Below are 27,280 nucleotides of genomic sequence, written 5' to 3' on the forward strand. Positions count from 1 at the left end.
GGTGGGCATGTTGTAAGACTGACACCTATTAAAATTCTGAATTGTGTGCCCCTGTCAGCAACGTTAAGCCAGTACTCTAAGTCTTGTTTGGCTACGCCAATATTAATTTCAAAGATTCAAAGATCCTGTCTCTTAATATGTGGTACAGTTGAGCCTTTCATGGTGCACATTTAATAATAAGTTTTATTCTGATTGTCACTGTTTACTAATATTTTCTGAGGATTATTAAAATTGTGCTGTTATTGTGTTAACTGGCCTTTAATATGTAACTTAACCTCTGGGCCAATACTAGTTTGTGTGGCATTCCTAATTTGTTCTGCTAATTGTACTCTACTTATTGGTAAGCAAATCTTTTTTTGAGAGGTAGTATTCAATCTCCAAGTAACTCATTTACATTTTTAAATTGTTTGGTCTGTAAAATGTCTGGGTTGGGACGTGCATTGGCATTTGTTGCATTTATTTTAAGGTACTTTTTGTATGTGGTAGAGAAGTGTTTGGTCCTTCGTTACCTGGCCAGTGTGTGCTGTGGCATGTCCAGATTAGTGCATGACACCATGGTTTGAAGCCTGTCTTCCAATGTGCTGCTGGGGAGCAGACCTATTATGTAGGGCTGAAGCAGCTGCCCTTGTTATTGTATTGTCAAATTATTACTTTGTTGGTCTATTTAATGTGGCACTGGGAGATCTATTAAATTGTGTTACTGCAAAACACAACGTTCAATTTCCCACTGTCCAGTTTACCAAACCCCCAAGCAACCATTAACAGCTGGACACATATCATTTCATAGCAGAGCATGGTTTCTTTGGGAGGAGGGCTAATTAGTTAATTAATTAATTGAGCATCATTTGTAATAAGTAAAAATTTTTGGTGGGTATTTTAGGGGAAAATTTTCTTTGGCTAATTGTTCTTTCTTGGTGCATTTGAATGTGTGTGTGGTGATAACATGGATGCCAGGGGAGTGCTGGGGCAGGTGAGGGGGAGGGGGGGGGGGGGCTGTCTTAGAAAGGAGCAGTTACAATACAAACTTTGTATACATGGCCAGCCAGAAGAAGGGAGCATTGTGGAGCTATGTGCATGGCTATGTGGGGTGGCAGTGAATGGGTTGCAGGTTGCTGTGGCCCAAGTTGGTGAGGTGAATATAGCTCTTAATGACTATGCCTTTTCTCTCTCAAAATATGAGCAGAACATTTCCTTTTTAGAAGCAAGCAATCCCTCATGTGTGCAGGTATATAGTGTGCAAGTTCAAGTTACACATTGGTTCTGTCACATCAAAGCTTTAAGTCTTATTATCAGCAATCCCCAGCAGAAATTAGATGTTAATAATTTAGAGGATAAGGTCATGCAATTTCATATGAGATTTAGTATGTTAGAGTAGGGTGGAAACCTGGGGGAGAATGAGAAAGACTGTTCATTATTACTGGAAAATACAGTTGACTCTCCTAACGTATTATTATTAGCCCTCCATCTTGAGGCCACAAGTGGCCCATTAGGACCATACAACTGCCATTTCATCCTCAGCTGAGGATGTGGAGTGTGGTCAGCACACCAGTCACCTGGTCATTATGATGGTTTTCTTTGACTGGAGCCGCTACTATTCAGTCGAGTAGCTCCTCAATTGGCATCACAAGGCTGATTGCACTCTGAAAAATGGCAACAGCGCATGGCGGCCCAAATGGTTACCCATCTAAGTGCCAGGCACGCCCGACAGAGCTTAACTTTGGTGATCTAACAGGAACTGGTGTATCCACTGCAGCTAGGCCGTTACTCTCCTAACATGGGATGCGAGAATGTTTGTGGGGTATAGTGTGTCACTTTTCTAAATTACTGAATACTCTTTTTACCTTGTTCTGGGGCACTGAAAACATTCCCATCAACAGTATACAACAGCTTGGAAGTTTGATAAGTTCTTTATGGTTCTCAGTAACCTTGGAAAGGCAGGTGGATATTTTTAAGGTTTCCTGTGATGTATTTTTCTAGCTGTTATATCTACTGTGTCGGATATCCATAGTTGAAATGATTAGTGTTGTTTGGACTGAACATCCCTATGCAAGCTGCATGAGAGGATTTTAAGAGAAAGGTTGTCAGCTAGGGTGAAGGGTGATATGATTAATCAATATTTTCCCCTTGTTCAGCAGGGAGGGTAGACTGATTGAATATGTATCTGAAATATGCGTGGTGACCATAGCCTTTCATCATTCAGCTTTCGGAATCAGAAGTCATTGCAAAACATCTTGTATGGTATGAAACCACAGAACTGCTCATGGATTTTGTATGCTGAGAGGATTTTAAGAGAAAGGTTGTCAGCTAGGGTGAAGGGTGATATGATTAATCAATATTTTCCCCTTGTTCAGCAGGGAGGGTAGACTGATTGAATATGTATCTGAAATATGCGTGGTGACCATAGCCTTTCATCATTCAGCTTTTGGTATCAGAAGTCATTGCAAAACATCTTGTAAGGTATGAAACCACAGAACTGCTCATGGATTTTGTATGCTGAGAGGCCAGCTACATGCAGTGGTTTGGATCCTCGAATTACCAGTATTGTAGGTGTTAGGCAGGCCAACCTTAGGCACATTCAGATGGAGGCATCTAGCTAATTACATGAAGGGGTGACCAGTGAAGGTGCTCTGGCAAGAACCATTAGTTTGGTAAAGTTGAGTTGCTATAATTGTGGCTTGCCAGGACATTTTGGTCATCAGTGTCATGCTGAGTGGAAGAAACTGGTAAACAGCTGATTCCATGATAGGATAGTGCACCACTCTTCTCACATCTTATCCAGAGCTTGTAATAAGGTGAGGGCAGTAGTAAATAATCACCTTCCATTTGCACATGCCTCTCTTAACAATGGACCAGTCTGTGTCTTGCTATATATGGCAGCAGTGATTCCTTATTAAATTATAATTTGTACTTAAGGACTTACTTTTCTGACTTGCATTCCATTTCGCAGGGTTACAGGACACTCAATGGTCAGCCATTACCCTTAGTTGGTTTGTTGAGTATTTATTGTAAATTTGGCAATTACTCTTGGCCTCTGAATCTCACGGGGCTGCAATTTTGCTCAGAAAACAAGTTGAGTCTTGGATTATGTTGAGAGGCAATTTCATTTTAAGTTCCGGTTGCTGCAAAAATTTAGGTTGTGTGGCATGCTAGCTTACCTGGTGTGTATAGTGTGGTTACTGGGTCCAGAGGGTTTGACATTGCCAATTTGTTGGCCAGTGGGGGCACAAGCCCTGCTTTGAATTTTGCAGGAATTTTCTGATATTTTGAGTGACAAATTGGGAGTGACCAATAAGAGAGAGACCCTTGTATGGTAGTTGTCCTACATATTATATCCTCCCAAGATGAAGATCCTACTTCAACTTTTGGAGAATATGTTGCGCAGTGGAGTGATTAGGGTGTCCACTTCACTACATGCCTCTCAAATCTTCTTGGTTACTAAGGGGAACAGGTCAGGCTGTAGGCTGGTTGTCGATTGATGTGCTTTTAACCATAATGTCATTTTGAAGTCTGTCCATCTGCCTGACTTGCACAGTTTTTCCTGGTTCTCAGGGGCATGACATTTTACAGTGCTTGATTCCAGTCAGGCATATTGTCAAATTCCAGTTGTGGAAGATAGGAAAGTGGTCACAGATATTTTGACCAAATGGAATTTATACGAATTTAAGAGTGCCATTTGGTTTATCGGCCAGAGCTACAGTTTTGTCCAGGCTCCAGGATTCTTTTTTGGGTGATGTTGAGCTTAAGTCTGTTTATAACTATCTTGATTACATGTTCATGTATAGTACATTGTTTCCTGAACATCAAGAATACATGCAGCAAGATCTGATGAGGTTACGGGAGGCGGGACTTACCATCAAGCCTTCTAAGGCCAATTTGGCCACTAGGAAATTTCGCTCCTAGATCATTACTCTCCACTGTTGGTATTAATATTGATCATTCATCCACCCAGGCCATTCACAGTTTCCAACCACCCAAGACCAAGAAGGACATAGCCCACTTTGTTCGTATGTGCAAATTTTTTAAAAAAAATTTGTCCCCTAGTTTGCTGAACTTGCTGTTCCCTTAAACCAGTTGCGCCAGAGGGGTGAACTGTTTAGATGGACTGACAGCCAACAAGCTGCTTTTGATGCCTTGAAGTTAGTACTGAGTAATGACGCAGTCCTGCCAGTTCCGGACTTTGAGCAGCCATTTGTTGTTCAAACTGATGTGTTTAACTCTGATGAAGTGGCTGTACTGTTGCAGGAGCAGGAGCAGGACAGTGCTGCCCTATCGCATATGCATTGAGTTCCCTGTCCCCAGCAGAGGACAAGCACTGAATCTATGAGTTGGAGGCTCTTGTGCTTTTTGGCCTCAAGAAATTTAAGTTCTACTTTGAACACCAGGAGTTTCTGCTCAAAACGGACAATCAGGCTAGTAGTTGGGTCTTAGCATGTCTGATAAGACAGGCCGGATCACTCTCTGCATGGTGCAAGTCTCGGTATTTCACTTTTCTATCTGGCACATTAGGGGGCATGAAAATGTAGTGGCTGATGCCCTTAGTTGGATGTTTGAGGATGGAGGGGAAGAACCCATTTTCTCTTGAATTTTGGGGGAAGTGTGTGGTGTATTCACAGTGTTGACTGAAACAGCTTCCCTATTTGTCATTTGCATGAATGACAAGAGTCAGGCTCTGACTTAGGGCCAGTTATGCAGAAGTTCATGGCAAGACAGGAATTACTGGGCTACAAATTGCAGAAGGGATCACTCTGTTATTTTACACGGAGGGCTGAAAGGTTAAAAATTTGTCTTCCCCATGAACTAGTTCAGCAGTCTTTACATACTACCACAAGTCTGTTGTAGGGTGATACCTGGGAGTCTGTAAAACAGTCCACAACATCAAAGAAGCTATAATGTGGTTGTCCTTACATAAGGATGTCCAGAGGTTGACTGGCAAATGCCAAGCTTGCAATAATGCCAAAACTAATCCTAATGGTTGGAGCAGGCTTCTCCAGTCCGCCTGTGGTGAACATCCATGGACAAGCTATTCATTGAGTATGTAGGACCATTGCCTTCCACCTAGCGGGGCACAAATATATTTTTGTAGCCATGGACACCTTTTCACTTTATTTGGTTCATGCCTGGCACGGAGGCAATACAGAAGTCTGCTTTCAGTATTTGACAAGAATTTTTTCTCTGTTTTGGCCTCCTGAGCTACTAATTAGTGATACAGCTCTGGTGTTTGTGTCGAGGGTGTTCCGCAATGCTGATTCCAACATGGAAAGTCTCATGCCACCCCCACATCATATTATCTCCAGATGACCTTCATTAAGAGGGTTAAAGGGTACTTATAAGCTGAAGTGATTATCTTCTGTGTCAATTCCCAGACGAAATTGGATCACTCCGTGGTCTGGTTGAATTTAGCATTCTACTCTGCAAGTCATGAAGCTCATAAGATAACACCAGCTGCCCTAGTATTTTCTTATTCCTTGAATTCACCATTGCCCAATCTCTGGTCAGACAATAATTTACTGCCAAGAAAGGTTACTCAGGTAGTCGTTCAGGACAACTGGAGAAGGGCCAAGTTAAATATAGAGCATGTTCACCAGAGAGAAATGGTATGTATAACGAAGGCTGGTGTCCAGGAGGTTTTAAGGTTGGGGACTCTGACTTCATATGGATTTTGGAGGTTATGCCTCACCTCATCTGATAAAAAGGTGTCTGGGAAGTTGTTGCTCCATTTTATAAGATTGTGTCATGTGCTCAAGGTGCTTACTGCAGTAACTCTCCCAGTTGAGAATCCTTCAACTGGATGGAACCAGGAAATGCATCTAAGTCACGTTAAGGCTGGTGATTATAATTAGAAGTGATCTCTGTTGCAATTTGTAAACCTCATCCTTGGGGTTGAGGGTGGTGGTTTTTTTTTTTTTTTTTTTCCACTAGGGTACACATGGCATGTGCTGAGCTCTCTTAGTTTGACAGGAGACTGAGCAGTGACTGTCTAGGGTATGGCATGCTCGCTTGAAGAGGACAATCTGTCATTGCCTGAGTCCACTTTTTCTGACTGGGTCCAGAGTTTGCCACCCATGTTCTGCGAGTGTGCAGGATGTGTGGAATGCAAGGCCACAGTGCCATTGGGTGAGAGGAGCAGTACAGGCATGACCATACTGGCACTACAACTTTAAGAGCCAAGGCAGGGAGTTCTCCATTTGGTGAATGGTCATGCAGCCTGACTTGGTCTCCGAGTATGGGCGATAACACGGATGCCCACAGTACATCAGAGCAGCGCCCATCAGCTGAGGTGCAGATGAAAGGTCATGTGAGAAGCAACTCACACAGAAGGTAACCATCGGCTGTGAGAGTATGGCCACACCACCTTTGTGAGTCTGCTACCACCAGCAGGCCCCTGCCAAAGAACTATGCTGGGTGAGCATAATTTTGAACTAATCAAATCATTTTTGCTTGGCTGCTTTCTGTGTGAAATGAATTAAATAATTATACATCACTGTCTACCTGTGTTTGGTATATTGTAAGACTGACACCTATTAATACTCTTAACTGTGTACCCTTGTGTCAGTCATGCTAACCTGGGTCTCTAAGTGTTGTTCGGCTGAACTAGTATTAATTTGTAAGATTAAAAGATCAAGTGTCTCGATCTGTCGTAAAATTCGGCAACTCATGGTTCACATTTATTAATGAATTTTATTCTTGTTGTCACTTCTTAATAATATTTTTTGAGGGTTATTCAAATTGTGCTGTTGTTTTGTTAACTGGACTTTCATATGCAACTTAACTTCTGGGCCAAGACTAGTTCATGTGGCATAAATAATTTGTATCACTAATCATGTTCTGCTTATTGATAAGCAAATTGTGTTTGCATTAAAAAAATGTAGTTTGCTTGCAAATTTCCTTGAATGTTACCAAACTGTTATTGTTCATTCATTGAACTGTAGGCATGGGGTGTTACCTTGCAAACTTTGCACTCACCTATTATTTTAGTTCCATCATACTATGTTATTTCAATGAGGGGGTTTGATTTCATTCTCTGTCATCACATTAAATCAGATCTCTTTTCTTTATTTCTTTTCTTTTTTTTAAAAAAAGGTACTATTCAAACTCTGCACAATTCATTCACATTTTTGAATTGTTTGGTCTATTAACTGTCCGAGTTGGCCTTTGTATTTGCATTTGTTGCAGGTGTTTTAAGATACCTTGTATATGTGTTCAAGAAGTGTTTGGCACTTGCATTACATGACCAGTGTGTGCTGTGGCACATCTAGACTAGTGGATGGCACTGGGGTTTGAATCCTGTCTCCCAATGTGCTGCTAGGGAGCGAGTCTATTGTGTACTGCTGAAGCAGCTGTTCTTTGTTATTGTATTGTCAAATTGTTACTTTGTTGACCTATTTAATGTAGCACTGAGAGCTCTAACAAGTTGTGTTACTGCAAAAAATGATGTTCAATTTCCCACTGCCTGGTCCTCCCACTTCGCAAGCAAACACTAACAGCTGGTCAATTACCACAGCAAACAAGTTTCAGCCATGAAATATAAATGCAGAATGATGGCATATTACCAGGGAAGAATGAAACAAGAAACTGTGCTAGAATACTGTGAAGAATGAGAAGTGTTAGTGAATCAATCAAAACAATCTAGCTTACAAATGGAGAAGTGAGAGAGAGTGAGACTGAAATATTGCAAATGTGGAGAACAATGTTTGATACATCTCTGAACTCCTTTCAGAAAATGTTATGATATGGACAAAGATCTTCAAATACTCTAATCAACACATCAAGCAATCTAGGTAGGCTGGAAGTGGTAACAGTTACCAATGGAAGTGAAAGTAATTTGTACTGGACATAACAGCTTTAGTGTGGATATACAGAGTTGAGAATATGGTCTCTATATAACTGAAGTAGAGCATCATCACTTCAATACCTAAGAAACTTTTATATTACACATTAAAAATACACAAGCCCATTGAGGAGAATAGATTAATGTAAGTTATCGAAGTCAAGCTAGAGGAAAAAGAGCATGAATTTAGATCAAATAGACGAATCATGGGTCTCATTTTTCACTAATAATGCAGCAGTAACACAATTATTACACACTGAGAAAGCATGAGCTATGTATCAGTCAGATGTGTAATGGAATGTGTAAGACATAAGGAAGTACCATGTAAGTTCAAAACTAAGATAAGGCAGTTCTGCCAAGAAACTTAGAACTGCATGCAGACCAACTGAATAAGTCTGACTTGATATGAAATTAAGAATGGTGCTAAACAAAGAAGCCATCTATCACCACTCAACTGCGTTGTTGTAATTAATGATATAATATGGGAAGCATTCTACAAATTTAATATTTGCCAATAATTTATAAATATGATGGCAACTGGAAGCAGAAATCCAAAAGCACATAGAAAACAGAATCTCTGGGACTAGAACTCACCATCAGTAAAATTAAGACAGCTGATTTTTGTAAGAAGTGAATATCATACAGATACAAGTGTCATGATATTTTCAAGTGATGAAAAATGTGTCATTGAGACTGCTCTCTGGTTGAAGATGGACACTTTAAAAAGCAGAATAAAGTAGAAAGCTAGACGGAAGACCAAGAACCTCTATAAACACCACACTGTCAGGCATGTGTAACATAAAATAAAGAAGCAAACATACTCCACTTACTTCCTTTTGATAATATGATACATGATTATTTTTTGAGGTAGGCTAACTCTTCAAGCCAAACTGAAGTATTTTAAGCCATAAAGTGTGTAATATGAACTATTTATAGTGTGAATTCTGTTTACAGAATGAATTCAAGAATGTAATGCAAAGGCCTGTTCAAGGACCTGATGATACTAACTACTGCCTTCCAACATATTTATTCCTTAATGAAACTTGTCATATATAACACATTACTATTTTGAACCAACAGATCAGTTCGTGTAATCAGTACTAGAGATAACAATAATTTGCATAAAGGTTTAAAGTCACTTTTCTTTGGTCTGGAAAAGTATCGATTATTTAGAAACAGATTTTCAATAACGAAATTCAGTTTAAGAGGAGCCTAAAGGATTTATTGGTTGCCCGGGCAGCTAGCAGAAATGGTAAAGGCTGCCAGCCTTGCTTGTGAGATTAAGGCAGAGCTCACCATCTGCAGCATTGTTGACAGAACCGACTGTGGTCCTTTGGTACAGAGTTGAGTGAAGCATCTGAATCAGAGGCTCAATCAGTTCTATGACAGAGTAAGCTGCAGATTCCTTGACTTGCACCATCGGGTGGTGGGTTTCCAGGTTCTGTTTAATAGGTCATAAGTCCATTAACACAGGAAGCAGCTACATGGGTAGCAGGGGCTGTGTGGAACAGACTGGGCAGTTTTTTAGGTTAAAGGGTCTCAGGAAACTACAGAAAGGGTGTCCGTCAAAAAGGGGGCTGGTGAAACACAGTAACGTAGTTGTAGAAACAATTGGTATTGCAGTTGTAAATTGTTGTAGCTGTGTTGGGAAAGAACCAGAGCTCCAAGCCCTAATAGAAAGCACTGAAGCTCAGATAGTTATAGGTATGGAAAGCTGGCTAAAGACGGAAACAAGTTCAGCCAAAATTTTTTCAAATGACCTAACAGTGTTCAGAAAGGATAGATTAAATAAGTTGGTGGTGGTGTATTTATTGCTGTCAGAAGTAGATGACAATCGGACTAAATTATTAATTGGATAATTTTACTGACCCCCCTGACTTAGAAAATATAGTAGCTGAACAATTCAAAGAAAACTTGAGTCTCACTTCACATAGGTACCCGACTCATACAATTATATTTGGTGGCGACTTCAATCTACCCTCAATATGCTGGAAAAATTATATGTTTAAAGCCAGTGGCAGGCATAGAACATCATCCGAAATTGTACTGAATGCTTTCTCAGAAAATCACTTTGAACAATAAGTTCATGAGCCCAATCGAAGCATAAATTGTTGCTAAAGCATACTTGACCTCTTAGCAACAAATAATCCTGGACAAATAGGGAGTATCATGATGAATACAGGGATTAGTGACCACAAGGCAGTTGCTGCTAGGCTGAATACTGTAACACCCACAACCATCAAAAAGAAACACAAAGTACATCTATTTAAAAAAGCTGATAAAAATGCTCTTAACACCTTTTTAAGAGACAGTATCCACTCCTTCTGTTCTGAGCATGTAAGAATAGAAAAGATGTGGAATGATTTCGAAGAGATAGTACCAATGGCAATTGAGAGATATATACCACATAAATTAATAAGTGATGGTACCGATTCCTCATGGTACACAAAATGGGTCAGATCACTGTTGCAGAAGAACCAAAAAAAGCATGCCAAATTTAAGAGAATCCAAAATCCCCAAGACTGGCAAAGTTTTGCAAAAGTTTGAAATATAGCGCATGCTTCAATGCAAAATGCTTTTAATACTTTCCACAATGAAACCCTGTCTTGGAATCTGGCAGAAAACCCAAAGAGATTCTGGTCATATATAAAGCACACCGGTGGCAAGAGACAATCAATACCTTCACTGTGCAATAACAACTGTGAAGTCACTGATGACAGTGCCACTAAAGCAGAGTTATTAAACACATTTTTCCGAAACTCATTCACCAAAGAAGATGAAGTAAATATTCCTGAATTCCAATCAAGAACAACTGCCAAGATGAGAAACATAGAAGTAGACATCTTCAGAGTAATATAATGAGTGTATGGCACTGGTGGCCGGGAGACCCCTCGTGGGGCGGTTCGGCCGCCACTCCACGCCACTACGGCGACTTGCGAGTTAATGAGGATGAGATGATGATGAAAGACACACAACACCCAGTCATCTCGATGCAAAGAAAATCCCTGACCCCCCAGGAATCAAACCTGGTCTCCCCATGTATGGGGAAGCGACAACGCTACTGCAAGACCAGGAGCCGCGGACTCCTCGGAGTAACGAAATAGCTTAAATCACTTAATAAAGGCAAGACCTCCAGTCCAGATTGTATACCAATCAGGTTCCTCTCAGAGTATGCTGATAAAATAGCTCCATATTTAGCAACTATATACAACCACTCGCTCACAGAAAGATCTATACGTAAAGACTGGAAAATTGCTCAAGTCACACCAATACCCAAACAGGGAAGTAGGAGTAATCTGCTGAATTACAGTCCCATATCACTAATGTTGATTTGCAGAAGGGTTTTGGAACATATACTGTATTTGAACATTATGAAGTACCTCAAAGAAAACGATTTATTGACACATAGTCAGCACGGATTCAGAAAATATCATCCTTGCAAAAGATATCTAGCTCTTTACACTCATGAAGTAATGAGTGCTATCGACAAGGTATGTCAAATTGATTACATATTTTTAGATTTCCAGAAGGCTTTCGACACCGTTCCTTGCAAGCATCTTCTAACCAAACTGCATGCCTATGGAATATCACCTCATCTGTGCGACTGGATTCATGATTTCCTGTCAGAAAGGTCACAGTTTGTAGTAATAGATGGAAAGTCATTGAGTATAACAGAAGTAATACCCGGCATTCCCAGGGAAGTGTTATAGACCCTCTATTGTTCCTGATCTGTATTAATGACATAGGAGACAATCTGAGTAGTCCTCTTAGATTATTTGCAGATGATGCTGTCATTTGCTGTCTTGTAAAGTCATCAGATGACCAAAACAAATTGCAAAATGATTTAGATAAGATATCTGTATGGTGCAAAAAGTGGTAATTGACCCTGAATAAAGAAAAGTGTGAAGTTATTCACATGAGTACTAAAGAAACCTGCTAAATTTCGATTACTCGATAAGTCACACAAATCAGAAGGCTGTAAATTCAATTAAATACTTGGGAATTACAATTACAAATAACCTAAATTGGAATGATCACATAGATAATGTTGTGGGTAGAGAAAACCAAAGACTGTGATTCACTGGCAGAACACTTAGAAGCTGCAACACATCTACTAAAGAGACTACTTACACTACACTTGTCTGCCATATTCTGGAGTATTGTTGTGCGGTGTAGGATCCACATCAGGTGGGAATGATGGATGACATCGAAAAAGTTCAAAGAAGGGTGGCTCATTTTGTATTATCACGAAATAGGGGAGATGGTGCCACAAACATGATACGTGAATTGGAGTGGCAATCATTAAAACAAAGGTGTTTTTTGTTGTAATGGGATCTTCTCATGAAATTTCAGTCACCAGTTTTCTCCTCTGATTGCGAAAACCATCTGTTGGCACCCACCTACCTACACAGGGGGAAATGAACATCACAATAAATTAAGAGAAATCAGGGCTTGCACAGAAAAATTTAAGTGCTCGTTTTTCATAGGTGCCGTTCGAGAGTGGAACAGTAGAAGCTTGAAGGTGATTCATCGAACCCTCTGCCAGGCACTTAATTGTGAATAGCAGAGTAATCATGGAGATGTAGAAGTAGACTTCCAACTCCACTGATGGCTCAGTGAATGTATATATTATTAATAATATCAAATAATTTTACTGTTTTGTAAAATCTGACTTCTGCATGTCTTCAATGGATTAATGTGATCCATTTATGTAGATGTTGCAAACGACTTTCTATTCAGTGATGAGAGGCTACAGGAAATCTTACCTCAGTATATATACATTTACATGTATGTGACAGGTTTGGTATTACCTCTTAAACGAAAATATGTTTCAGAGTTTTTGCCTCCTTTCAGATCCATTAGGACCAATCCACCTAGGACGTGTGTAAGGAACATTAGTACATACCAGTACCTCTTTTTTGTAATATGTACTATGTCTTCTAATTTAATACCATGATCGACATGCTTGAGAATATCCACACTACTGATCTAAGAGATGAAAATTGTATCTCATCTAATATAATAACATGCTTTCCTTTGTAGCTTTTGTCAGTGAGGATGGTGAGCATGGTCACTAAAATATAGAAAAAGATGTCCGAATCTTTGTAAACTAAACAGACAAAGTTAATAGAGTAATTAAAAAGCATCTAACAGATACTATTAACCCTAGAATGAGATTTTCACTCTGCAGCGGAGTGTGCACTGATATGAAACTTCCTGGCAGATTAAAACTGTGTGCTGGACCGAGACTCGAACTCGGGACCTTTGCCTTTCGCCGGCAAGTGCTCTACCGACTGAGCTACCCAAGCACGACTCACGCCCCGTCCTCACATCTTTACTTCTGCCAGTACCTCGTCTCCTACCTTCCAAACTTTACAGAAGCTCTCCTGCGAACCTTGCAGAACTAGCACTCCTGAAAGAAAGAAAATTGCGAAGACATGGCTTAGCCACAGCCTGGGGGATGTTTCCAGAATGAGATTTTCACTCTGCAGTGGAGTGTGCGCTGATATGAAACTTCCTGGCAGGTTAAAACTGTGTGCTGGACCGAGACTCGAACTCGGGACCTTTGCCTTTCGCCGGCAAGTGCTCTACCGACTGAGCTACCCAAGCACGACTCACGCCCCGTCCTCACATCTTTACTTCTGCCAGTACCTCGTCTCCTACCTTCCAAACTTTACAGAAGCTCTCCTGCGAACCTTGCAGAACTAGCACTCCTGAAAGAAAGAAAATTGCGGAGACATGGCTTAGCCACAGCCTGGGGGATGTTTCCAGAATGAGATTTTCACTCTGCAGTGGAGTGTGCGCTGATATGAAACTTCCTGGCAGGTTAAAACTGTGTGCTGGGCCGAGACTCGAACTCGGGACCTTTGCCTTTCGCTGGTAAGTGCTCTACCGACTGAGCTACCCAAGCACGACTCACGCCCCATCCTCACATCTTTACTTCATATCAGTGCACACTCTGCTGCAGAGTGAAAATCTCATTCTGGAAACATCCCCCAGGCTGTGGCTAAGCCATGTCTCCACAATATCCTTTCTTTCAGGAGTGCTAGTTCTGCAAGGTTCGCAGGAGAGCTTCTGTAAAGTTTGGAAGGTAGGAGACGAGGTACTGGCAGAAGTAAGGATGTGAGGATGGGGCGTGAGTCGTGCTTGGGTAGCTCAGTCGGTAGAGCACTTGCCCGCGAATGGCAAAGGTCCCAAGTTTGAGTCTTGGTCCGGCACACAGTTTTAATCTGCCAGGATGTTTCACTATTAACCCTAGTACAGGCAAACTTCAATTAATTCCACAAGATGAATTAATAGTGCTTTCATAATAAAAGCTGAATCCTAGTAAAACTACTAAAGGTTGCAAAAAGAAGCTAGTAATGTTCTACAAATTAAATGTGAGGGCCCCTCAAAAAAGATGGCCATACCTACTTGTGAAAGATACCCAATGAGGAATTACTAGACCATCTACAAAGAGAATGCTACTGAACACCTTGGAAAGGAAGAGTTCCAAAAGGAGACAAGATGCACTTAACCACTGATCCTTGAGCTAAAGACACTGTGCACCACTTAATGGAGTAAGTTCTAGACTACTGGCATGCAAACTGTTCTCAATTAATCAAAAATTGTACACTAGTTGGTGCTGAATGTGAAAGATTACTTTTTTTGTACCTAAATGTTTCTAATGTTGTGACCGAAGTCACAACCAAATCATGTCAAGCAGAACAGCAGCTCTGTTCCTACTGTTGGGAAAATACTCATGAAAGGAAAGATTATAACAAGTGGAGTGAAAAGCCAAAGGGTATGCCATGCCTTAAAATAGGAAAATAATGCTCACATGTACTAAAACACTGTGTCATCTATCAGTGCCTCCTAGAAAAAAGCTCAGACTGATTGTGGGTGTGTACTGTGATACAAATACTTTTCAAAGGTGGCACAACAAATTTTTAAAATCGACATATATGCAATGGATTGCAGACTGAGTGCAGTCTTGAAGCACGTAAGTCACATTTCATGATTGCATGAAATTAGTGCTGAGCAACTGTGAGGCTTTAGCAACTCTGAATTTGCATCCTTTGAAAACTCTGAATGAAAACTGTCACATGATACCATCCTTTCCAAAACCTGACAGAGACAAAAGCCATTAAAATGACATAACTGACTACATTTATTGACTATTGAACACTGAAGTATCCAATAAGAGGCAGCTTGGGATGTGAAGAGCCATAAATCAGCATTTTTTTCAAGCTCAGCTGTCATTTAGCATAAATGAAAGAGAGTGTATCTTAACAGAATTAGGACACTATGAAAGTAATCATGAATTTGATCATGATTTTGACAATTAATAGACGAGATATCCCAACACAGGACCCAGAAACTTCATTATTGGTATTACAACATGACAAATTGAACTACCACACAAGGACACCTAACATCAAACATGGTGGTACTCTCAATGATTAAAGGTATATCTGGACAAAATTGTACCAATGATCTACATATCAGTGACATGGTAACATGTTATTCACCTGAAACACCAAAGATAACATCAGTTACATGTCTTTGCTAACAGCATGCATCAGCACGTACACCCTTTTCCCTGCAAATGCAAAATCCTAAGAAAACTGCATGTTTGACTATCAAAGAACCCAAACCAGATGTACTGACACATAGAACACAGTATCACACTGAGTAATCTGGTGGATTCTGTCACTGTCCAGGCAACCATGAGATTTTTAACATGTTGCACACTCAAAGTGAGACACAGATACTTTTCCTCAACACCAATAGTTAATGGCAATTCACTTAAGTGCAATAACCTCACCACTGACACTAAAAACTTTTATAATTTAGTGAGACAAGTTGTTACACATTAGCATAAGTTTTCAAACCTGAAGAGGCATACTCATTGCTTGATTTGCGATGGTACTCACTGGTGCGCCGAACTAGTACCTCTAATGAAAAAACATCAGAACTGCAGATTTTGAGATGTGGTACAATAGTTGATCTGGTCAAAGTGATACAAAACAAATGTTGTATTCACACTTTTAAAATTCTCAGAAAAAATGTTAAAATAAGGTTTTAAGAAGTCTAAATTTCAAAAACATTCCCTGCAAAGTCTCAGTACTGGAACCTCTTTTTTTACAAATTAAGCGCAGTGTGTACTAAGATTTTGTGGTGCCTGTTTGCTGATGTAGCTAATGCAACAACGATGGGATGCCTCTCTCACTATCTTTATCACTGAACTGAGACTTGATATCAGTGGTTCATTATGAATGGGTCTAGAGGGTCCAGACAGAAGGTACTCTATTTTTACTCCTTCTAACACTAAAATGTTCTCAGATTTCACTGAATCTGTGTATAATAGTGAACAGCTAGGCAACACTAAATCTACATGAGTGGGAAATTATGTAAAGTGATAAGAATCAATAAATGTTCATGTGTTTGTTAACAAACAACTTTCTAATTATTCACCATACATGCATGTGATCTTGAGGCTCCTTACTGTTTTCAGACTATCCATAAGTAACAGAATCTGATACTGTCTGCAAAATTATCAAAGTCTAACCTATCCATGCCAATTTACCAAATGCAAAACTGTGTACTGAACAAACTTAGTCCTCAAAACAGTTAAGAGTCAGAAACTATACACAGTCCTTAAGAGTCTAAACTGTGAGGCTAATTTTCTATGTCAATCAATGAACCTGCCTGCTAGACATGCCCCCCCCCCCCCCCCCCCCCCCACGCACACATTATAAACTATAAACTAGTATTTGAATAATCTTTAAATGAGAGGAGTGTCTTATCAAAACTGGCCACAAAGAAAGCATCATTATTTGGTATACAATACCATAATATTATTCAATCGTGTGAAAGGGCAGATCACAAGCTTTGATGTGGTGTATGGTAATGAGACTGGGTTCTAATTTTTGATTCTATTTCCAGTGATCAAATTATAGTAATTCCTTTTTGAGACAGCCAAGTGACAGTCTTTCAGATATGGGGGTGATGTGTTCTATTTGTTGTGGCCCATCAGTCACTTTGTCTCACACTAGGTTCATATGCTGCACTGGAATTCTCTATGCTAATGGCATCTATGCTATTATTTTTTAACAGTACCAAGACTACAAGAGACACAATAACTTCATTATTTTTGCCTATAAATACTTTATCTACAATTCTGCCTCTGGATTCTTATTTTACATCATATTGCTTTAAATTTGTTATTGATTTTCTAAGTTCATGAACGTTTATCATGTTTCAATACTCCATAACTGACTAAGAATAAAGCTGTCACTTACTGCCTAATATTATTCTCTTTGTATCCATGAAAACTTTCCACTGGTATATGACACTACTATATAATTATATTGGTTCATATTCCTTCATTATGTGAGTGGTGGTTTGTTAACTCTTGCAGCACCTTGGCAGGCCAGTGCACATGATCTATGTTCTAAACAAACAAGATTTGGGCCAGTTTGACAAAATGAACTATTTCATACCACATTTGGATTTAATGTGTTGGTACCATTTTAGTTATGAAAGATACAATACTTAGCTGTTGATGAAGCACACGATACATTGGAGCTTTTAGAACAATAACTATTCACTGTTTATGATTAATAAGAACATCTCTGTCTGTCCTACTACATAAACATAACATTCATTCTATTAATTGCCGGCTAAAACAGAAAAGAATATATGGGAAATTAATTTTGAAAGAATGTACATTAGAAACATTTGTAAAATAAAGGAAATGCAATCACTTACTCATACCTATAGAGGAATGATGCTTGGCACACAGGTAATAGGAAACAGATAACACTAGCTTTATTTCTCTTACTCTTTTTCTAGTGAAAGTACACACATTCAGGCATACAACCACATAGGCACACAAATGTACACATTTGTAGTAGCAGCAAAACTGATTATTGAATATCAGTTATTGAGAGTAATTTTCTGGGTAAATGAAGGTGGGGAAGTGGTAGGGAAGGACACACAAGGCAGGTCTTTTGCTAGATGATTCAGTGGCTGCACAACAAGATGAAAGAAGTTCAGAGTGTAGAGCATTAGCAGAAAGAGAGAGGAAGAGGGGGGAGAGATTGGAGGAAAGGAGAGGAAGGTGGTGGTGAAGAGGCAGACAGGGAGGGGAGAGATTAAGGGAGATGGCTGGGAAAAAGGGGGAGAGGTGTGGTGGGGAAAGGAGAGGAGATGGAGACAGAGTACATGCATTGGACATGAAGGTTGTTGGAGGGGAGAGGGGGGAGAGTGGTGGGAGAACGTAAAACACAATCTGGATGGAGGAGGAGTTGTGTGGACAGAGGAGAAGTGGAGAAAGATAAAGTGAGGCAGCGGGAAACAAGTTAGCAGGGGGTTTGTGAAGGCACAGGATATGGCTGGAGAGCCAATTCCCATCTGTGTACAATTGAGGAACTTATGCTGGAAGGCAGTATAAAAATTGTCCCTGTAGTGAATCAGCTACCCAATATTCCTGTTGTTGAACATGCTGCGCACTACAACACTAATGACTGCAGCATCTGCTTCACTACCCACCATTTGAATACTTTTTCCAGCACAAGTTTCTCTGAACTATGCAAGTGGGAACTGCCTCTCCATCATATGCTGTTGTCTCACAATCCCCCTAGCCTAAACCTCCACTAACTTTTTTTCCACTGCCTCACCATCCCTTTTTCATTTTCTCTTCTGTCCACATGACTCCGTCAACATCCAGATCATGTACTGCCTTCCTTCACCACTCTGCCTTCCTTGCTACTACTCCCCCCCCCCCCCCCCCCCCCAAATGTGGGAGAGCACTCTCTCTCTCTCTCTCTCTCTCTCTCTCTCTCTCTCTCTCTCTCTCTCTCTCTCTCCCACCATTTCCACCATTCTTCCTTACTCTCTCCTCTCCCTGTCTCCCTCTTCACTACCACCTTCCTCTCCTTTCCTCCCTTCCCTCCCCCTCTCTCTATCCATTAGTGCTCTACCCTCTAGAACTCCTTTCATCTTGTGCAGCTGCTGAATCATCTGGTGAAAGACCTGCTCACCCCACCCTGCTACCCCCTCCTTGCCTTGTGCATGCTTCACTCTCCCATCCTCACCTCCATCTCCCCAGGTAACTGTTTTGATAACCAACATTCAACAGTCAGGCTTGCTACTACTGTCAGTGTGCATGTTTGAATGTCTGTATGATAGTGTGTGTGAAAGAGAGTGAGAGCTCGAAAGTTAGTGTTAAATTTTTTCCATTATGTGTTTCTGTGGGCCACACTACAGTGCTACATAGGCACAATCTAATCTATAGCTCATGCATAAATAAAGAAATTTGATTAACAAATATTAAAATAGAAACTGTGTAATGGATACACAAATTGTGATGTGTTCAACATTAGCAAACTACTGCATAGTCCTCACACCAACCACGGCTTTCACCTTAACTATGAAGAGAAAAAGTCTGTGTCATTGTGTCAGTGAAATAAATACAGAAAGACTTGAATGGATTACAACTGTCTATGAATGTAGTGGTTTGAATAATAACAGGAATTTTTTAGTATAAAGACAGTGACTCGATAGGCAATAAGCCTCTTGGACTTGAGCTAGATACTACAAGCAACACTTGAAAGGGCGAGGGTTTACAGACATAAGCAGTAAACACAAATTTGTTACTTTGATGCAAATGAACATTTGCTCCATTAGGAACAAAATATTAGAATTAGAAAATTTTTGTAAAGTTGGAAATGTTGATTCTGTAAGTGTATCAGAACATTGGATAACAGAAGATCAGGTAGAATATTTTGTTCCGCAAGGTTATACTGTTTGTGACATTATGTGTAGACATGAAAGAAAAGATGGAGGTGCACTAATATCTGTTAGAGATACTGTAATGTTTTCTTAGACACATGTTAGCTCTTACTGTACTGAACTAGATGGAGAATTTAGCTGTATAAGACTTAGTCAGAGAATACCATAATTATTAGTTTATATGGACCTCCAGGAGGAGATGCAAATATATTTTATGAAAGATTTGGACTGTTTATGAGAAAAATTTTGAAAACTAAAATAAATGTAATTACTGTGGTGATTTCAACACTGAAATCACCAACAACGATGAACATGTTACAAAAACTTTTTTTTAATACATTAACACCTCTAAATCTACACTGTAAAAACTACAGGCCCTAACAGAATAATGCCTGCTTGGATAATATAATAGTTAATTTTTCTATAGCTATGTATGATGTCAGGCTTGTTAGTGGAACACCAGCAGACCATGAACCCTTCGTTTCAACATCCTGCTTGATCAGTTGTCTAAGTCAGATACATCGGCCAGCATGAAGTCTAGTGCTACTTGAATAAGGGGCTAGAAAGATGAATATGTTAATCTATTTATTGACAGATTAGATGATGTTAGCTGGGACTTTGTATAAAACACAACATGGGAAGGGTGCTGGAGAAGCAGTGTTTGATAATTTCCAGGAAAAATTTGCTGAAATATGGTACTCTTGTTCACTATTAATCAAAATTAGCCCTAAGCATAAACAGAAAAAGAAACAGCTAAAATGGTATACAGATGAGCTGGCTTATATTAGGGAAGTTATGCTCATATTATATAGAATATATAAAAATTCTTGTACACAAGAGCCTGAGTTGCATGACACCACATACAGAGCTTATTTACAATGTAAAAAGAACTAAAAAGACAAACTGACCCTGGCCAAACAACTTGTTTGTGAACATTATATAGAATGTGCTCCCAACAAAAGTAAAATAACATTGGCCATCAACAATGAAGAAAAGCCCCAAGCCAACACACAAAATGCAGTACTGGACCCTGAAGAAGTAAATGACTACTTTATAACCTGTTTGAGTAAGCTGAAAGACAGAATTAATAAAAATGGCACTTGTGCTTTAAATATCCTTGGTGCTGGGCCACCTAAGGGGTATGACTTCCACTGGAATGTTGTCACCCCAAGGACATTATAAAAGTTGTGTAAAGATTCTCAAACTCCAAAAGGATGGACTGTTATTGGTTCTCCAACTACATGATTAAAAAAATAATACATCTCATCTGTCAACCGCTTTCTATCATCTTCGGTATGTGTTTAGAATCTGGAGTTTTAATTGATGCACTCAAAATTGCTAAAGTGATACCTGTCTTTAAAAAGAGAGATAAGCATCTGCCCCAAAACTACCAACCAATTTCTATTGTCCCAATTTTCTCCAAAGTTTTTGAGAATCTAACGAACAACAGGCTAAATAGTTCTTTCGGAAAGCATGATCTCCTCTCCAACAGACAGCTTTGAATGCAACATGGCAAAAATATTACTATTGCTATCACTGAAGTTGTTAACCAAGTGTTAACTGCATTTGAACATAAGAAACTAGTATCAGTTGTACTTTGTGACCTCAGCAGAGCCTGTGTACTGTTTAACACCCTACTTGCATCTTATGGCATACACAACCCATCTTTGAACGTAATCAAGGAATATCTAAGCAACAGAAGACAGTTTGTATCAGTCAAAACCAGATGCTTTTATTTGAAGGAAGTTTGGGCTGGAGTGCCAAGTGCCACAGGGCTTGGTCCTTGGTCCCTTTCTATTCATCACCACAGTTAACGATCTGCCTAACCATGTACAAGCAGATTCCATAGTGTGTTATGTAGATGACAAAACACTGCTCAGTACCCATAATGACCTGTCAAAACTGCATCTGGGAACAAAGGAAAAATTAGAAGTAGCAATGAACTAGTTTTCTTCCAGTGAACTCCTATGCAATCCTGATAAAACACAGGAACTAATTCTGTGTCTGGCTGCAGGCATGAAAAATAAATCTGCAAAGCTGTTAGGCTTTCACATCAATTCAAAATTAAATCAGGAGGAACACATTAGCCATGTCTGCAAGAGAATATCAAGAGTAAGCTGTCTCAAGTGGAAACTGACAGATGCCATCACTGGTGAGTATCTGAAGGTTGCATATCTTGGCCTATTTCAGTCACATATTTCCTTCAGCATACTGTTATGGGGACATTCCAGCTATGTCAGTGAAACTCTGAAAATCCAAAATGTAATCAGAATAATGAGCAATGTTACACCTAAGGAACACTGTTGTCCCCTCCAAATATTAATTCCTGTTAATCTATTCATATACACAGTGTTGCTTTGTGTCAAAAGCAACATAATTGAGTTCAATACCAGAGAGATGATACACTCTCACAATACCAGACGCAAACTGTATCTTGATATACCGAGATACAGACTCACAATGATTGCAAACTCACACAAAATAGCATGCTTAAAATGTTTTAATAAATCTCCAATACCTGCTCAGACATTGCCCTACAATATTTTCAAAGATAAGATGTATGATTGGTTACTCAAATGTTCATCTTAGATGCTAGCCAAAGTATTTGAAATAAACATGACTGGCATTAGTGCTTAAGGATATTTCTAAAAAATATGGAACTACAGTGTAAAAACTTCACTGTAAAAATTATTCTTAATTGTATATGCAATGCCCAAACCTATTCTGCTGTAAGAGCTCAATGGTGAATAAACTGAAACTGAATACACTACAAGTAAGTGGTTGCCTTTCCTTTATTTTAAATATTTTTCAATCTGGAATTTCCATTATTGTTATGTGTCAGATACAATGTAATGTTCCAGTATTTAATTTATTCAGGTAACAGCAAATGTGACCAAAACTTGTGAAATTATGAAATTTTACTTAAGCTAATCTTGACTACAGTTCATTATTCATTATTTAAATAGTTGCCTTGTGATTATGAAAATGTAGTTAGTCTACATGAAATAATTAAAATGACACTAGAGGTGCCTAGAATGTTCTGGTGGACTTTCACAGGTTATAAATACTGCAAAAGACATGCCAAGTAGTCCATACAGTTCAGCTTGTTCAAATGGTTCAAATGGCTCTGAGCACTATGGGACTCAACTGCTGTGGTCATTAGTCCCCTAGAACTTAGAACTACCTAAACCTAACTAAACTAAGGACATCACACACACCCATGTCCGAGGCAGGATTCGAACCTACGACCGTAGCAGCAGCGTGGCTCCGGACTGGAGCGCCTAGAACCGCACGGCCACTGCGGCCGGCAGTTCAGCTTGTTCTCAAATGTTAAATATGCATGTCATTTTCTTATAAATGCATTCCAGGAAACAGTCCTTTGTCTCTTCAGTTTCCTTTGTGCAGTTTGTACTATTAAATGACTATTCAACATTGTTTGGGACAGTTTGTGATGACTTTTATAAAGTGATCTTATGCTATGTTTGAAAATGCGACTGTTTCAAACGAGTTTTATTTTGAGCAAATATGCTACTGAAAATCAGCCATGGATTGAAGGAATATAAATCTCAATTAATAACTCACAAAATGTCTTCATTCATATACATTTCAAGCCTAGTTACCCTGGACAAGAAGGACTTTTTCTGCAGAGGTCATCTATAAAAGGTGAGTATACAATATATTAAAGATTAAATTTTGACCACTTTCCTCACTCATAAGTATAAAATATGCCATAATTGTGCCGAGTTTGCTAAAAGATGTTATGAACTATTAAGATTCTATTCAATATTTATGTTCAATCGTTCATTATTTCCCATACTTATTTTCAAAATTGAAGATGGTAATGCTTAATTGGGAAGTGAGTTAAGTGAGTTATTTCAGTGTGCAGACAACAGCTGCGCTGGTCATTGCTGGCAGCAGGAACCACAACCTGGCCTTCTACCTTTGTATGTCTGTCTGTTTGTCCATCACTCTGGACAGATATGTGACCATCTCCACCATATGCAGTATTTCACTACAGTCATGTCCTCATTTCTGCTACACATGGCAACTGCCAGTCGGACATAAGTGTGAGTCAGAAGACTGCAAACTTTAACCAGTTTAAAATACCCTCACAGCAAGAAACTGATATTCGCTGCTCTATCATTAATATAGTGAGTAGAGATCTGGATAATGCTAGAATGATGGTTTTAGGTAAAGGATTGAATGCTGCACCCACATCAAAAGTTTTGCTAATACTTGCTGACAATACCCATTGAACAAATGGCCACACTTTCCACTGATTCAGCAAATGAAATTTACTATGCTGCCATGAAAGCTCATGCAGTAAAGAGTAATATATCTGTGGGAGAGGGGGCTACACTGTGTACACTTTGACAGGATACTGTAACAATGGTTCTTCCAGCTGATAAAGTTGATACTACTGTTTTATTGTTTTGTGATGACCATTGTGATAAGATGTATAGTTTATTGAGTGATAGCATGAGGCAATAACAAAAACTGCTTCCTTTTCAACACATCTCCTTTTCCTGTGTAGGCTGTGTGAAGTTTGAAACCAAGTGCTGTGGCTTTATGGGCTCCCAAAAATCCATATGAAAGATGTTCCTCTGTGACCAGTAGTGAGCAACAATGTGTCTGCAAATTACAACAATGCCAACTATGTACCATTTTCATTAAGACCTCTCACAGGAAAGTGTGCTCATCATCTTCATAACTCTGCAGATTTTATCAGTGAACTTAAATCACTCGGGCCAAACAGTTTTGATTTATTACCTTTGACGTAGTTTCCTTATTCACCAAGGTTCTCCTTTCATTATCTTTATGTCATATTGGCAAAACTTTTGATAAAGAGGTTACAACTTCGTTCAAATATGTTTTCACCTCAACTTAGTTTTTATTTAACAACAAAATTTTTGAACTTGTTGCCCTTGGTAGCCAATCTGTGTATGGAGGACTTTGAGGAAAAGGCACTGGAATCTACTAGTTTGAAGTGCACAGTATTTTCAAGATATATTGACAACATGTTGGTAATGTTGTCCCCATGATAAATCACAGTAATTTTTAAAGTACATAAACATCATCCATGGAAATTTATAATCAATTTATAATGAAAATTGAAAATCTAGAACATGTTTCATTCTTGGATGATTTGGTTTGGTGCAAAGATGGTGGCTCCTTGGAATATACAGTTTATCAGTGTCCGGCTCATATAGAATTGTACTGGCAAGCAAATAGCTGCCACCATCCTGTGCTCAGAACTTTGATTGACAGAAAATGTAGCATTGATAATGAGAGCAGTCTGCAGAATGAGTTTCTTACCTAAAAAAAGTTTGTGAAGCAAATGAGAACTCTGCACAATAGACACGTAAGGTGTTACTAATAAAATCAGAGCTGGACTCTAGGAAAATGGAAGATGATAGAGGGAGATTCAAGTGCATGCCTTCCCTCCCACATGTGGGAAAAATGGTTGGATCCTTACCAAGCATAAAATGAAACAGATCTCTCACCCTCCACCAAAGCAGCAGGCATTTTGGGTTTCATCAAAGATGACTTGATGCTCTATAGGCTGGGGTTTACAAGATCCACTATGAGTGTGGCCTATCATACATCAGGCAGATGACAAGTACAGTCCATGAGGCTGCGTGGAACACCAAAGGTGCACCTGGCTCTTACATCCCAATAAATAAGCTGTGGCAGAGCACTTCTTCAACACCAGTCACCCTATTTTTGCAGTACGACAATGTAGAAGCTATACTTCATCTTTTTCAGGCTAAGGGATGGAAGAAACAGTAGAAATCTGTTTGGTATAGAATGTAATTAACAGATACTGGTTTCAGCCTGTACAAATGGAATCGAACACTGTCCTTAATAAACTGACTAAGACATCAGTAAAGTGGAGCAACTAATGGCACATCAATATTCCAGCATTGTTCAACAAGTTAACAACAGATTCAGTTTATACAAAGCTCCTTTCTGCTGAATGACATCTCTGTGGCCACATGTACAATGGCATAGTCTGTGGGTTTAAAAGGGTAGAATGAGCATTGTAGCTTCAGTCTGTTGGCTCACCTGGAAATTGCAGAAAGTTACACAGCTGAAATATCAGGAGAATAAATAGAATTTCAGTGGTTACACACCTGATCTAATGGATCATTCATTACACTGTGTGAACTTCAAGGTGCATAGGGGAGATAATATTTTCCATGAGGTACAAAATGAAATGTTAATGTATTCATTTTTCTTTCTTTGAGCATATATACAATTTAATGTTACAAATAAAATAAAAATTCATGTTCTAAGTTAACATGTCTGACAGGATTAATCTCTTTTTTTCTGTTTTTGCAAAAGTACTTAATCAGTTATACACATTTTGTGAATGATGTATCGAATGCACACAAAAAGCAGAATCATTTTTTTAAACTTTTATAATAATAGAAGTAGTAACACTAGCTTACTTAAACAGATAAACAGCAATTCAGATGCATAATATATTCAGTACCTACCTCTTCTGCTGTTAATCGGGACCCAAAGATCCACATTAAATCATTTATATCTTCAAGCCCTACTGTCTCATCCAGAGACACACCTATCTGAAAAAAATACTAATGTGAGAAATTTTTACATACAAATGAAAATATTACACAAATGTTGGCAAAAAATGTATATACACTTCATTGAAATTATCTTTTCTAGTTAAATGCATTATAATTATAATTACTCATGTGAGTACTGGTGAAGAAAATTTAGGTGGAAATTCTATAGAGTGCTTTAAATTGATGGTGAAGTAACATTCCTAATATTTGTATTGTACTTGCAATTTTGTATTGTAGCTTTTTTTCTTTCCCTTCTTTTATAATGGTACCAAACTGGCTTTGTCACTGCAAGTCTTTGGTGGCACACGATGAGCTGAAGTCTTTTATTCTGAAACTGATTTTATTGGAGATCTCACTGTTCACTAACTAAGGCAATGTCACTGATTGGAGTCTGTAAGGCATTTACATTTATTCATATTAACATACATTAATGATTACCAGGTAGCCTCATAATATTATTAATTTGTTGTTAATAAGTATATTATTATTGAATTTGTTCTGAAGAGTCCACTTTCCTTCAAAACAATACTATCGAGCCAAGTTAGTTTTGTCTTAAAACAGATTCCAACTTTGAACTCAAATTAATGCCAACACCAGACTTGACAAAAATTCATATATATAGACACACACACACACACACACACACACACACACACACACACACACACACACACACACACACACAGATGTTTGCTAGATGGTAGCATAATGTTTATGATGTCATATCTCCTGACCTGTGTGTTGCACAATGATATAATTTTTCAAGTACATTCATGATTAACTGTACCCCTTATGGCCTAACTAAGAAAGTTATTTTTAAATACTTTTATGAGTGGCAGTAAATTATGACGGTTGGTTGCAATCTAAAGTACATCAAATTGGACATGTAGTAGTATGATGTGGAGAAAGTAAAATGTTTAGATAAGCCATAATAATAAGTATAAAAAAGAATGGTTTGGAGCATATTAAGTACTCTGTGTTCCCAACATGGCAACTTCTTTTAATAACAACTTCTTTTAGTAACAAATTACAAGTACTGGAAACTAATGAAATCTGATTTTCAGTATGCATTACACTTACTAAC

At 38.9% G+C, this 27,280-nt stretch overlaps 1 protein-coding gene across 1 annotated transcript in view; it reads right to left on the minus strand.

The window, feature by feature from the left end:
* The window catches only part of LOC124555229 (glycine dehydrogenase (decarboxylating), mitochondrial), a 316,302-nt gene that overhangs the window by 69,663 nt on the left and 219,359 nt on the right, over positions 1–27,280 (minus strand). Inside the window, exon 9 of the mRNA XM_047129086.1 lies at positions 26,107–26,193. Within this exon, the coding sequence (XP_046985042.1) occupies positions 26,107–26,193 (87 nt within the window). The remainder of the gene's footprint in view (positions 1–26,106; positions 26,194–27,280) is intronic.

This window comes from Schistocerca americana, chromosome X (assembly GCF_021461395.2).
Source record: "Schistocerca americana isolate TAMUIC-IGC-003095 chromosome X, iqSchAmer2.1, whole genome shotgun sequence".
NCBI lineage: Eukaryota > Metazoa > Arthropoda > Insecta > Orthoptera > Acrididae > Schistocerca > Schistocerca americana.